General features: G+C 48.2%; 1 protein-coding gene across 2 annotated transcripts in view; it reads right to left on the reverse strand.

The window, feature by feature from the left end:
- The window catches only part of PLCB2 (phospholipase C beta 2), a 38,088-nt gene extending 24,502 nt beyond the window's left edge, over positions 1–13,586 (reverse strand). Inside the window, exons 1-3 of one of the 2 annotated variants that reach the window (XM_059848734.1) lie at positions 13,456–13,586; positions 8,142–8,219; positions 6,537–6,605 (exon numbers count right to left, since the gene is read on the reverse strand). In XM_059848734.1, the coding sequence (XP_059704717.1) occupies positions 6,537–6,545 (9 nt within the window). In that variant the 5' untranslated portion in view covers positions 6,546–6,605; positions 8,142–8,219; positions 13,456–13,586. Of the gene's footprint in view, positions 1–6,536; positions 6,606–8,141; positions 8,220–11,660; positions 12,159–13,455 lie in introns of those variants that run through there. The other variant, XM_059848733.1, reaches the window with a different exon arrangement.
- Between the last annotated feature and the right edge of the window lie 1,572 nt (positions 13,587–15,158).

Here is a 15,158-nt window from a genome sequence, read left to right on the forward strand (position 1 = left end):
GAAAGTATTTATAGAATGCTTTAAATTATTCAGCATTTTCTGCATTCCTATGCATGGTGTCACTAAGCCAAGGTATCCAAGGTATCCTAGAGTTTTACTGATGGTGCTATTTATAATGGGAAGATAAAAATTTCCATTCCTAGAATAAAGCACAGCAATCCATTATCTGAAGTGCAGGACAAATCCCTGTCCAAGTAAACAGGGAGCTGTCAGAGCACCTGCTCTCCTTTAGAAACAGGGCAAATCCACAATCTAGGATTGTTAGAGCACGTCAGACTTGGAAGTTAAACTGGAGCTGGAATCTGAGAGCACCTTCAGGTTTCAGCACCATGTCACACACACAGCTGAATTACATTTTATAAGGAACTGCAGAATATTCTTACTTCAGTGTTCCTAATTTCTGAAGGATTTGCAATTTTGTCACATCTCTGAAAAACAGGGCAGGGTGTATTGTAACTCTGGATCATCTGACTGCTGTCTCTCATTTTGGAAAAGCACCTCTCCAAGGGAATAACTCTGAAACCTGTTTAATCCCAGAGCATTTGGAGGGAGGGAAGGAATATGATTTGCCTATTTTCTACAAGGGAATTTCTAAAATGGCTCCTTCTTGCCTTGTGAGCCATTTTCCTTCGCAGAACTGAGCACCACCAAAGACCCTCATCTCCTTCCCATGCTCGTGGCAACTCCTTGTTGGAGCTCAACTTTCCAGTGCCAGCGGCAAAATGTTGGGATTTTAACTTCAAACTTGACTTCATCTTGCAAACACACCAGCATTTGTTCAGCTCCAGGGCTGTACAGGAGAGGAGGCCCAAACAATGGTGAACTTGTGGTTGTGCTGAACTCATTTCCTGTATTTGTTATCTGGGGCTCCTCCCACCCCTTCCTTCTCCACACGCTACTCTCTAGCAGAGACATTCGTCACCTGGCTCTCTCCAGACCTCTGTCCAGGCCATGTCCCCAGCAAGCTGAGCACTTTTGCCCTTACCCAGGCAGTGATGCACCCAAAACCCAAGGAAGATGTGGAGAGAGGACCAGAGACTGTGTGCAGGAACTCTGAACCTGATGCCACATAGTGGCTCTTTCACAACCTGCACTCCTTTAGCGCCTTGTGCCACAGCTTCACTCTGGGATTACTCACTGTCACCTTGCAGGTAGCCATAGAGGAAAAATAGGAATTGCTGCATGAAAAGCAGGACACGGATATTAGCCATGCAAATCAGAAGGGAAACACTCTTAGCAAATCCCCCTAAAAAAACCTAGACAAGCAGAAAACAACCTACTAGCAGAGTGGCTGAAATATGGAGTCAGCTGGAGTTTCATGTCCCACCCTCCTGATTTCCCTAAAATCCTCAGCTGTACAGAGATCCATAGTCCAGAGAGAAGCAAATTCTCATGCAAATATAAACAAAGAGTCAGAGAGACACAGGACAGAGGGGGACAGTCCTTTCTCTGCTTGAGAGGGAGCAGAGCCAACTGACTGCAGGACCTGCTGTGTCACTGTGCCCTGACAGAGCTGTCTCCTGTGGCACTAGGCAACAAATCCTCTTTTTTGGAGAAGAGAGCTCTTCTTTGGTTGCCAGAAAGGAAAAAGGAAGCCCCAAGATATTTGGGGGATGCCTTTGACTCTGGAGGTAACACTCCTGTCCCCATTAGCCTTGCTGCTCCACGCTGGAGATATTGGCTGTTGGATGGGGAGGGCCAACCTGTCCTTGTGCCAAGCATCTCAGGGACACAGGCAGACAAAAATCCACAGTGAAGCACTCTCAGCCCTCACTCTTTTACCTAAAGGAACTGGAAAATGCAGCAGCTCAGGTTCCCAGGCACAGAATAGCCCACAGTGTTCTGCAATCCAGCAGGGACACGCTGCCAGGGACAGAGGAGAACATGTGTGGCCCCAGAACTCTCTGCACAACGATGGCAGAAGCAGGAGCACCCAGCATGGCAAAGGTCATGACTCATATGTGCCCATTTCCTTGCTCAGTTCCTGCTCCACCACTTTTAAATCCTTTGCTAGACACAGGCTTGTACCTGCCTCTCTCTTGAGGCTCACAGACTGGTGCCTCGATAGGGCTCCATATGATCGCTCTCCAGTTGGAAGGCCAGAATTAGACTTAATTCAGCTTTATCCTGGGCTCACAAGTTGCTGAATCCCATTGCCAGAGCTGGTCATCCCCTGTGCTGCAGCAGAACCACTGACCACCCACACTGGTTACAGCCTGGGGCTCACAGACACAGCTCAGCTCCAAGGGCACTGTGATTGTTCTGCATGGTTCCTGAACATTACCACTGGCTCCAAGTTTATCATCTCAAAACATGAGTAAAATGGTTTGGTATCCTTTTCTTCCTGTACATGTGCAGTTCAGGCTGTAGCTCCAGGTTCAAGACCAACAGAATGTGGACAGAGGATGAAGCTGGTTTATAATCATGACAATCAGAAAGTACAACTTTTGTTTGTATTAAAAGATATGCCTGTCTCAAAGCCAACGCCTCCTGAAACATCTAAACAAACCCTAAGACACAGCCGATAGCCCAGAAGTCTGGCCTAAAACATCATGTATTTTGGCCTTTATTATTATTAGAGTCTCTGTCAGCATGCCAGGGTCTTGGTGCCTTAAAAAAGAAACCACAAGAAGCCCCACAAATGCAACAGCCCTTATTGTTCCTCATTACTGAAAAGAAAACACAGACCTGATTGTAAATAACAGCCTGATCTGTATCTGCACACTGCTGAACTACAGTCAATAGCTTTTTAGTTTTGTCTCCTTGCTGTTCAAAGGCACTGCTCATTCTTATCTTTATTATTCTCTTGAACATACGCCAAAGTTCGCTCTGCCCCATGTGAAAAAAAAAAAAAAAAGTCCGCGAAGAAAAGTCACGGCAGAAAGGCGAAGCCGCTCTCAAAGAACCTCGCAGGGGCGGGTGAGCAGGAGAACTCTGCGTAGGAGGGGCCGGGGAAGATTCTGCTCTGTGGTGAGGCGAGGACTGGGGAAGGCAGGCAAGGGCCATTTCCATTTGGAGGCTGCTCCTACGGCTGGCAGCCCTTGGTGAGTCCCTTTTCCCACTGCGCTGGGCACTACCTGCTCCCTAACCATGGAGGGGGTTCCAGCTGTGACCTGTGCTGGCAGTGCACACAGCAGCAGGTCTCTTCTCAAGTGGTTTTCCACGTGGCTGCTTTGGTGTTATTATTCTTGCTGTGTGTAGAGGTTACAAAGAAAAACCCCAAACCTACCAGCAGGTAGTGGTGGCAAAGTGCTACTGAAAGCAGGGAACTCCCAACACCCACAGTGACCCACCCCCTCCCAGGGAAACTTCTCTGTGCCACAGGACGGGAAAACTGAGGGCAGGTTACACCCTTGAGCCACAGCCCAAACCTGCACAGCCCCTTGCTGTGGAAAGCAGTGGCACAGATGGTCTCCATGCAGCACTCTCCTTCCTCTGGACTTCCTTCAGTCACAATCCAGCAGGAAAACCAGGCCACAAGCTTTGCCTCAGAGCAGCTGTGGATTGACTGGGGCATCACTTGCAGGGAAGGGGAAAGGATGTTCCTTTTATTGTGTGCCATCCACAGTTCTTCCTACAGCTGTGATCCTGCCCTCCTTGTCCTAAATAACGCAGATGGCTCATTTCTTCTTCACCTTCAGGCAGTGAAACAAGTTAACTCTTAGCATTAATTCCAACAGCTCTATTCTACAACCATTTCAAGCCACTATTTTCTAACAGGGCAGCACCCATGTTCATTCTTCCACCTCTAAACATATTTTTATTTGCTTCACCACACCAGCTTTTTATATTAATGCCTTTTGTAACAACAGCCCAGACACAGCTGCCCCATGTGGAGGGTGTGGTGGTTCATGTGAAGAATTTTTCCCTGCTTTCTGCATTCCTTTGTGAACTTCTGCTCTCAGGACAGCCAAATGCACACGACCCTGAGGGCTTTAAGCCAGAGGCATCAAGGATAGCAGAGCTTTGTGTAAGTAACAATCTTCCAGACCCAGATGGCACATCTTAGTTCAACACTCCCTCAATGACCACATAAGGCCTCCCAGGATCCACATGGAAAAGATGGATAAGGAGCCAATCTAGTGCTTTTTACTACATGTTATCACAGAATTCCATAAAACTCCCTGAAATAAGGAGTTCAAATGAGTCTCTGTAAAATGCAGAATTCAAAAAGCACTTGGGATTTTCACAGCAAAGGTTGTCATCAAGTGCATCACTTCTGCCCACTGAGAATACTTAATAAATCAGTAAGTGCTTGACATTTGCTTCGTTGTTCTTCAAAAATGAGCTGCAGCCAATTCCCATGGCTCTAAAATCCCAACCCTGGCCTACTGCAACAACGAGAACAGAACAGCTCCATCCAGTTGCCTTGGGAAAAGTGCTGGAACAGGGCATACACACTGGCACTTCTGTGACACATTCCTGCAGCTCCCAGCAATCTAGGATTCAGAAGCTTCCTAACCCAGAGGCATTATCTCACATTTAATAACCCCCTAAGGGCATTTCCTCCTTGTACTGACTTTTTATACTCACATTTCCATGACTGGGCAGGAAACATTACCAATGGCATGGTGATCTGAGGTGGGACACCAGCAGCAGCACCTCCTGCTTTTGCCACTCCTACCTCTGGAAAATTCCACCTTAGATGGAGATCCTGCACTGGAAGAAACCCTGAGTAACTGCTTCAAACCCTGAGTAAGCACTTCGTGCTCCCATTCTCCATTCAGCTGCTGATATTACAGCACCCCTCATCCCATTCACCTTACTCCTTCTGCCAGAATACAGTCCCTCCTACTCAGATGCTCTGCCCCCAGCAACCACTTCATTCCTTTGTTAATCCTGCTGCTCTTCCAAACCTTTTCCAGTTCTCACTACATTTAAGAGTACACTAGAATTGCACATAAATATGGATCCATTTGGGGTGTACGCAATAGCACAACTTCCTAATGATTTCCTTATAATCTCTAACATACAATTTACTTCTAGGAAGCAAATACTGCTGAACACTACATTGATATTTTACCATACACCCACGATGTTTTCTGAGTAGCAACAGTCAACTCAGGGCCTGTTATTACAGAAGGATGACAGATTTTTTCTGTGTGCATTGCCTGATTTTATCTGTATAAAATGTATCACTCATTAGATCATGCATTCAATCAGCAATTCAAGGTCTTCCTACAAAGCAGCCTGATTTTATTACCCTGGATAACCATTGGCGAACTGTCTTCTCCTGGTACTCTCCAATTAGTCTTCCTTAACTAATTTTTAAAATCTAGGACATGTTTCTCCAGCCTCCTGTTACCACCAGGACATCCAGCCATAGCCTCAGTGCTTCCCCCAGCAATTTATTATCTATATCAAAGATCAATTCATTTTGTCAATAGGTTATTCCTCAAAGTTTAACACCCTAGAAAAGAGTATCTCATACCTCTCCTTTAAGTCAGCCTCTTAGGGTGTCCTATCGGGAGGGCAGCACCAACTCAAATAGCCCCAAATATTTCATTCTCTCAAATGAAAACCCAACCTCTGACAGCATTTTTAAAGCACAGTTCCCACAAAACAAGTTGCTGGCAAAGTTTTAGGCTCATTGAAAACTGAAGTATGTTCCATTCTAGTGAGCTTCTAAGGAGAAAGGCAGTTTCTCTGAAGGAAACATGATTTTTATGACGGGTACTGTTCTTGAGCTCTGCTGTGCCTTTAGCACCCACCTTTTCATGGTATTTTGTGAAATATTAGTCTTGGGGAGCTCTGAACAGACATTTTCAGAGCAGATTGAGAAAACAGCCACACAACTTATGCAAAAGGCTGCTTGAGGCTCAGGAGATATTGCAAAACCTTTCCCTTTTGCCTTAGAGAATCACCTATGTCACCACATGACACATCAGCTTTACTTCTTTGGTCCCTTTTCCACCTTTGTGCTTTACTGCAGTTTTCTGCTTGCCTTCTCCATACATGGAAAAGCTAAAAACAAACAAAGTCCCACAAAGAAAGTCCTAACAAGGGCTGCAAGAAGCTTCAATTATAACTGAAATTGAGAACAAAGCCCTGATCATGTGCAAATATAAACATGTATGGGGGAAAAAATACAAACCAGTTTTTCTGAAAATGCATTTTCTTCCCTTTAAAGGAAAAAATCCAGCACACACTGTTGGAATGGCATTGAAACTCTGGGTTTGTGGTATCCTGTGCATCCTTACACAGGAGCAGCTCTAGTGTCTCAGTGCAGGAGCATCAGAGTCTCCAGCAGGACTTACCAGTGCAGCAGGGCACTTGGAAGGGGTATTGGTTTTCCTGGCTTTCTGACCTATTCCTTCCAATGAGCCCACCTACCATAGTCTGGAAGAGACCCCTGGGAGGTCAGGGACAAGAGTCAAGATAGCTTTCCTGTATTTACATAGCTGTGATGTAAGGAGATTAGATCCCCTCTGGCTTCTTCCTACAGAAATCCAGGACAAACTGCCTGAGCCCACCAAAACCTCAGGCAGCCTTGCCTTTCCACTGAAACATAGGACAGAAAGACGCTGTGGTCTCACCTTGGGCATTTTGGCAAATCGCCCTGCTCGGGTGTCTCGGATGCTGGTGATATCCAGAATTTCTCTTTCCTACAAACAGGAGGACAAGGAAAATGAGGAAAGACAAAGGAGGAAGGAAAGCACTCCATGACAGAGCCCCCAGAAGCTGTAAATCAGGTTTGGCTTAGTGTCTTTCCCTGTGGAAGAGCTCTCCCAGCAGGAACAAGGCAGGGAGGGAAGCCATTCCCACAGAGGACACTGCACAGCCTTCCCCAGGCAGCCCCCTCCGTGTCCTCGCTACTAGCTTGCTGTCTTGTTTGTTCTTTTAATATCCAACCTGAATTTCCTTCCTCTGTTACTAATTTTTTTCTTCTCACCATGGATCTGGAGAACAAATTATACTTGTTGCAGCAGATAATATTATTTTCCAAGATCACCTCACAGGACAATGTGGATGCCATGTCATCTGGCTGTATCCCCATTTTATTGTTAAGCGGGAAGTAATTTTACTCCTAATCCCACTCCTTTCTGAGTCCCTAGTGCAAAAGCAGTCCAGTTTACTTTAGCTGCTAACCAACAATTTTTCAGGAATGTGAGACCCTTTCCAGTCTGGCTTTCCTTGTGGCAGCTATGCTTCCTTCCCCCAGCCCCTTGCCTAGGTACCCCAGTGAAGCATCTCCCTTTCCATGGTGACACCAGCTCCCCTTGCCTCACTTTGTGCTCCACTTCTTCCTGCTGGCACCCTTAGAGCAGATATTCTACTGTCCGAGTGGACCTTGAAAGCAGAACAGGAGTGACAGAAACATCAAGGGGTGTGGCAGTCCCCAGCACTGTGACACTGTTCTCAGGGGATGTGGCTGTGGCAGTGCCCGGTCCCAGCTAGCACTGGGCAGAATCTCTGGAAAGGCAGAGCTCACCCAAACCCACCAGGTCCCTGGCCAGGGCCTGTGCAGGACTGTCTGACTCTACCATGGCATGTAGGTCAGGCAGAGGAAGTAGAGCTGAACCACAGCCTCCTCTGGAAAGCAGAAGTAAGCCCAGCCTTCCACCTCCCTCTCCATCATTTGATGTACTCATCAGTGAGGAACTGAATTCTCTTTCCTCCATGTGTTGTCCCTCCCTCTCCTCCAGCAGCTGGCATCTTGTGCTTTGCTCCAGAAGCCTGCAAACATCATCCTGAGCACAACTTGTTCTCCAGACTCCATGTAGGCCCTACGGTCACTACTTTTTAATTAAAATGTCTAAAACCCCAGTGAGTCAGTTAATGGCCCCACTGTACAGGTTAGGAGAATCCCGTATCTTGCTGGGTGACAGGGATATCAGCACAACTGTTCTCCATAAAGTCCTTTGAAGGACATAATGAGCTTTGCAGGAGTCAAAAAAGGTGAAAGTGTGAAAGGCACAGAAAGGCCACACACACACACCTTCAGTTCTTGCACTTTCCTGGTGCTGTGAAAACCAACCTGCCACTGACCAGCTCTCATTCCTTGGTGGGATGTCCCTGCTAAGGGGAATGAGTGTGGCAGTTTGCTCCCAAGTGCAGGACTCAAGCACTTGCAGTATTGTCATCTCACACAAACCTGACTTGGCTGGTTGGAGCCTGAGTTGTGCAGCCTCAGCACTTACCGTGCTCTGGTAAGTCCAGTACACATAAAAGCCCTGGGGATCCACCCGGAGAATCACAGGAGAAGCACTTGATGTTTCCTGACAGAAAAAAAACAACAAAAGGAAGAATGCTGGCACCTTGGGTGATTCGGAGAAAACATACTGGGACACGAGGTTCCCAGTTCAAATACAGACCCAGGCAGGGGAACACCCTCTAGGATTTATGAAAACAAACCCAAGGATTTTAGGACATCTCCACAGCAACGCCTGGGAGGTTCTGGAAGCTGAATCCTGAGTCTCACCTAACCTATGCATTTAACAAGAATAGCTCTCTTAGAGCTTTCTACACAAAGAACTGAGATAAAGTATCTGGAGATTCAATTAATTGTTTCATTTGAAAAGTGTTCTTTGACCTGCTCCATTCTACAAGCTCAGGAGTAACCCAGGCCAAGCAGAGAAACCATTTATCCATGGCATCTCCTATCCAGGTGTTCATGCAGATTATCTGGGCTCCTTGTCAGGAAGGCTTCAAGGAGGGGATGCATCAATGCAGCCTCATTATGCTGCTTTAGATGGGGATTCTGAAACTCCACAGACTATCTCTACACTGACCATAGAAAGAAGCAGCTATGCAGACACCCACACCAGAGGGCTGCAATCGGACGAAATCATTTGGGGCTGATCCTGAACCCCACACAGCCATTTCTGGGAAGGCTCCAGATTCAATTCAGAAAGCTGAAACATATCACTGCTAATATGAAACCAGTAATGAAATCTGGAAGCTGTACTTGTCTGTTGGCCTCAGATTCTTCAGTTTTTTACTCAACTCATACTTCACTCTAGAGTGTATCTATATTTTGAGGGACCTCCATTTCCATAGACAATATTTGCAGTAAAGTGCTCATTGCACAGCACATTGTATGTGGTCCTTTTACTGCCTCCTGTCTTCCTCCTGCTGTGCCAGGGCCAGCACCGGCCTGCCCAGCACCCTGTCCATGTTCCCAGAGCTCTTGGCTGCTCCCTGCACAAATGGCCACGGAAAGCAGAACAGGCCCCATGGTACCACCACAGAGGATTGTGCCATGTTCTAGATTACCCTTATCTCCCACAAAGCAGCTTTCTGGAGGGCAAGCTGAGGCTGCAAGGAAGCTGCTGCAAGCCAGACTCCTAGGCAGGGCCAGGCCTGCCAGGGGGTGCAGCTCCTGGCAGCAAAGGAAATGGACAATCCTATAGAAGATGGTCAGGCAGCCAACCCGGCTGCTTCTCACCATGGGGCAAAAGGCAAACACTGTCTTCTAAGATCCTGTAATCCATCATCTTTCAGAGACAGGAACAATTTTGACTCTACTATGAAGATTCAGAGGCAGCACAGAGCCAAACCCATACCCATCTGCCCTACTCAAGAGGTCAGCTACTGCCTTGTGCCCTGCCTGGGGCTCTAACAGGGTTCCCAGTTGGTTCTTGAACTCAGCTACCACCCATGTAGCAGAATTGCACCTCTTCAGTCTGCTTAGGAGCCCCAGCTTGCTGGATGCTGAACAGAGCACTGCAGCACTGCTCCTTACCCCAGGGTCCTGCAACTAACTCCATGGGAGAGGTCAGAACAGTCCTGCCTGTCAGGGACCCATTGTTCTCTCCTCTAGACACTGCCTTACCAAAGCTGGACAAGGTGAGGGCTCTGTAGAAAAAGTGTGGGTTTGCTTTTTTGCTGGAAGGCCCTAGTTCAGTCTCAAGCTGAACAGTGATGTAAGAGGCCAGTCTGATCTTCCTTAACTCCTTTGCCTCACTTATCCTGGAGGGAGTTCAAAACTGTTACCAACACTACAGTCATGTCAATTGAAAGATACAAAAAACTCAACACTCAGGAATTCTGAAGTGCAGCAACCTTGCAATCTGGAGCTCTCACCATCATCCTCTGCAGCCTATTCTAACCATGGATTAGGAAAGCCCAGTGTGATGGAGCAATGTGACCAGAACAGCCCACTCATGGAGAAGCCTTTCTTTATTGGTGGAGATCAAGCCTGTAAACTATTTAGTTGAGGCAACCACTTAGAAATATTTACAAATATATAAACCTTAAGGAAAGATCCAGACGGGAATTGAGCTCACTAATCAACAGCTACAGCAGGAAATAAACACTTGGTGGGTCTTGGAAGCCCAACTGACTCACCTTGGTTTTCAGGGGAACCTATCTCAGGAATACCCAGTGAAATACTTAACAGCTTCCAGTTCTTGGGAGAATGGTCCCCAAGGATTGAACAGAAAGTCATCAGCAATTTTAGACAAGTTTGGCTACTGTTATTCTGAGAAAGCAGATTTCAAGAGCCCCAAGTGCACTCTGCAGGCAATAGGCCCACAGGAAAGAGGAAGGCTGTGCTTTTCACTGTACCCTGGTGTCATTCTCCTGTTTATGTACTGCTAACAGGGGAACTGGCAGCCATATTCCAGCTCCTGTTCCTCACATCCATCCTTCCTGCCAGCTGCACAGTACACTGCTCTCATTCTCAGTGCCGCTGGACCACCCCGCTGATGTTGCACACAGGTGATCCACTCCCCCACATGCACCTTTGGGACTTAACACTCTATTCCAGCTTCACACCCAGAAAAGTGCTAATCCCTCCTGCACTGCTGCTGCAGGCTCCTTCTGATCATCTCATTTGCAAAACCGCATGAACCATCTCCCCAGACCCCTGTCAATAACCATAATCTGCCTTTCCCCCTTTTGTCAACATCCATGCTCAACAGCAGACAGTCCATCTCCAGACAGCACAGATGGGCAGCTGCTCTCCTCCTGCTCAGGTTTGTGGGAACTCTTACATTTCAATGAACTGCTGCTGCTCTACACTTTCTTCCCCTCACACAGAAAGGCAGTGACTGCAAAGCAGCTGTTTTGAAGGTATAGAGGACAATGAGCTGGAGAGAGCAGCAGCTTGCTGCAGCACCCTGAGGCTTCAGCCCTGTTAAAGCACAGGCCCTTTGCTGTTCAGTCATTCCCAGACCCAGGGGCTGGGCAAGCGTGGGAGGCCATGGCTCACCCCCGATCCACTCAGGCAACAGGGCCATAAGAGGAAGCAACTTGGAGCCTGATTTCATCTCTATCTAAAAAGTGCAATGCGTGCTCTTTGCTCTGGAGTAGATCCTACCCCTCATGCTCCTCCAGAAAGTCCAAATGTGGCATTTGCATCTCACCCCACAGAGACTCCCAGTAGCGACCACCTTCCAGAGGGCCGGACCTTGTGTCTTACATCAGGAGCTGCTCACACAGACCCAGTGCACACTCACTCCATTTGTTTCCATCCTCCACAAGATGGAAAAAACATATCCCCAACCCCTTACACACACACACACACACAACATCCCCTTAACTTCAATCCGCAGCTTTCCATTTCTTCCCAGTTCCCTCTCCCTGTCCAGAGATCTCTGCCATCAGGTGGGATACCACACTGCACACAGGCTCCCAGCCTCCCCACAAACTGTGACCTAACCAGTGTCTCCCTGCCACCACAGGCACAGCCTAGGAAGGAACACCCCAGTACTCACATCATCCCATTTGATGAAGCGATCGCCCTTGCACAGGTAGTTCTTCACCTCCGTGGGCTGCAGGACAGGGTTCAGCACAGACATGGTCCTGCAGATGTGCTCCTCAGCTACCAGAAGCAGGAGCAACTGCACAGTTCACTCCTCCTTAGCCCCCCTCTCCTCTATCTCTGCCTCTCACGTGGCAGGGCGTTCTGCCATGGCCACTGTTGGCATCGGAGAGCAAACAGCCTCTTATATCCCAGCCCAATTTAGGAGGGGCAGGGACAGGCAGGCGAGGAGCGATGAATCTGCATTGTAAATCAACAGCTCTCCAGGCAAGCAGAGCCTCACCCAAGGTCACCCAGAGGAAGGCTGGCAGTGGCCGGGGCTGGTGGGCACAAACACCCACCGTCCCTCCGGGAGGGATCCACTCCTTGGAGCTGTGCTGGTGAGGCACCCGGCTCGGTGAACTTCCGCAACTCAACTTCCTTAAATGCTCTCTTGACGAAGTACAGGCATTGCCAGAAATGCTCCAACTGCTTCAGCAGCTGTGGTTACGGAACAGCTCAGCCCTGGCTACAAGAAGACTGCCCCCTTCTTGCAAGAGGCCAGATGTCCCAGGAAACAAACTCCTTCCTTGCTCTGGACAGATGCCATTTCTGGGGCCACTCACTGCACTGTCCAGTCTTAAACAGTTTTCCTTTCTCTTATGGGCTCTTCTGAATGTCAGCCTCAAAGTGAGACAGACCAGCAGGGCAGCTGGAAATTCCCCAGATGAAATAAAACATTCCCAGAGTCCCAGGAACTGCGCTATTCCACAGACTCACTTGGCTCTGCAGCAGACACACGGGGCACAGAACAGGAGAGATGGGCAAGATGGGGATTACAGTGACAAAGCAGCAGGGAAGTGACCAAAAGCAGAACAGGTTAAAGGCAAACAGGGCCAAAACGAGTCTCTGCTCCTGACCTTGGAAAGGAATTTCATGTGGGCAGCAGAGGAGGAAAGGAGTTCCACTGGCTGATGGGCACTGGCTAACCTGAAGAGCAGCTTATGAAAAGGCATGACATGGGCAAGATCAATTGTAGTCAGAGGCAGAGCCCTACAACTAATTACAAGTGGAAATAACTGTGCTATGATTACTGTGGATTCCCAGGCACACAGTGGAATGTCATCCTCATCTCCTATCAAAGCCAAGGTTGCCACTGCTCAAAAGGGACAAGCTGCTGGGCAAAGTAGAACAGAAAATGTGGGAAATAAAGCCCCCCTCTCCCCCCCCACCCCACTCTGTAAGGGGAGCCAGCCGCATGTTTTGTTCCTTCCTTTCTTCCCAGTCCTGATGTGATAAGTCTGGCACTTGGGAGCAGCCTGGACTGCTAGGGAATGGTCACTGAAGGAATCCTAAGGGCATTCTCAGGTGCTAGTGGCATGAGGCAGGACAGATTAAGTGGAAGTCTAGCAAGTGCTCCAGCTGTAAAACAATAAAGGCAGGAATCAGAGCTCCCTCCTGCAGGAAAAGAGAACCCTGAGCAAATGCAACATCCTTTGTCTTTCAAGGGGTGTGCAAAAAAAAATCCTGGGAATAAGAGAGCTTCCACATTGCCAGCTACCATGGCATTTTCTTCACTTATCAATCTTGCACTTACAGGAATTGGCTATCCCACAGAAGGCAGGTGGCACTCTTTCCTTAGGTCACTGGTATATTCCAGGCCCAGCCAAGCCAGTGTCGCCAGGATCCCACACTCAGGAAAAGTAGTTACTCCCAAGCAGAGAAGCAAAGATGACAAAGGGAGCAGTGAGAGTGAAAGTTCTACTCACCTGATCTCTTCTGCAAGGCCAGAGCAGCTTCACGTTTGCTTCTCTTTAAATAAGGGAGCAGCAATTGAGAGAATAGAGACCATCAATCTTGCTCAGAGGTCCTGCAGTCCTCCCAGCCTCTGGAACACTGACAGCACTGCAGGAAGGCCCTGGAGGTCACAGCTGCAAGGCAGTGAGAGGTGGGATGAGCTTTGCCACCTGGTACTGCCAAGGGCAGGTGAAATCTCTCATAGTACCAGTCAAGCCACGGGATCCAGTAGCTATCAGTTATCACAGCTTTGTGAACCAAGTGTGCTTCCTGCCAGGGCCTCACTGAGAGGCTGCTTCTGTCCTCCTCTTACACCTGGATATTCATCAGCTTTCTCTGCCTCATCAACAAAGTAAGCAAGAATCCTGCCACAGCTTAACTCACATGTTGCTCATGGTCAGCTTCCCCTAAGGAATAAAACCTTAATTCAATAAAAAATGAAATCATAATTAAGGCCCAACTAAACACAAGCAGCATGAAGAGCAGTGCCCAAGATGGTGGCTGCCCTGCAAAAGTACGTGATGCCCAACAGAAAGGGCCAAACCCCCACTTGCACAAAGGTTGTCACAAAAGCTGCAGCTCCCTTCCTCTTGCCCGACCCAGCCTCCTTATCTTCCACTTCACACTCCTTGCTCTGCAGGAGTGTCTGTCCCTTGCATGCAGAGATGGCTGATGGAGCCCTGATAGGACAGAACAGCAGTCCTGCCCTCTGCAGAGAGCTCCAACATCAGAGCAGGCACAAACAGTAGCACTTGAGCAGTGTTTGTTTATTCAAAGCATCCTTTATTTTCTCTCTCCTGTAAGGCCCATCACCCAGTGCACACTCATCCCCCATCCCTCTGTCTCCTTGCTTTCCTCCCATACTTTCCCTGCCACGCAACCCACCGCTTGCTACAACAGTTTTGATATGCAAACATTTCCCTTTTTTAAATTTACTATTCTTCCTTCTCTCCCTGTGCTACCTATCAAGCAGCCTGTACCCCCCCCGCCCCGACCAGGGTGCATGCAGCAGCAAGGCAGGTGGCATCTCCCTTCAGACAAGGTTTAGGAGTCAAGGTTTTCAGACACTGATTTAAGCCACACCATTAAACCTCCCTCCTGACTTCCAGCAAATTACTGTAACCTCCACCCCAGCTTACTCCTGGCACAGAAAATCCACGAGAAATCTCTCCCAGCATTGTTGCAGGAGAATTACTTTGCCATGTGTAATGCTGTCCTCTAGTGAAGAGCTGTGACACTGCACATCAGCAATGAACTCCCAGCTCTGCAAATGCCAGCCCATCCCACTACTCCTGAGGCTGCTCTGCCCTCAGAGCACTGGCAATCCGGAAAGGATTAACAATACCATTAAGACCACAAAGCCAATATTTTCTTACCACCCTGGAGAGCAGAACTGCTGAGTGTGTGTACAGGGATATATCTTGTGTCCTACTTCGAGCCAAAACCACAAGGCCAAGGACTCCTGACAGCTCTCAGCATGACAAGCTCTTCAGCTTGATCTGCAAAAGTCAGAGGGCAGTGGACTATGGCACAGAGAAGTGGCCACAGATGCCACAAAACCATAAAAGCAGTGAGGTCTTGTGCAAAAAAACCCCAAAGCCCAAGAAACTATCTGTCCAACCACCAAGAATGGTTAGGCCTATAATTAACTGCTCACTGGGCAGTGTGCTGTGCT

This window comes from Haemorhous mexicanus, chromosome 6 (genome assembly GCF_027477595.1).
Source record: "Haemorhous mexicanus isolate bHaeMex1 chromosome 6, bHaeMex1.pri, whole genome shotgun sequence".
NCBI classification, from domain to species: domain Eukaryota; kingdom Metazoa; phylum Chordata; class Aves; order Passeriformes; family Fringillidae; genus Haemorhous; species Haemorhous mexicanus.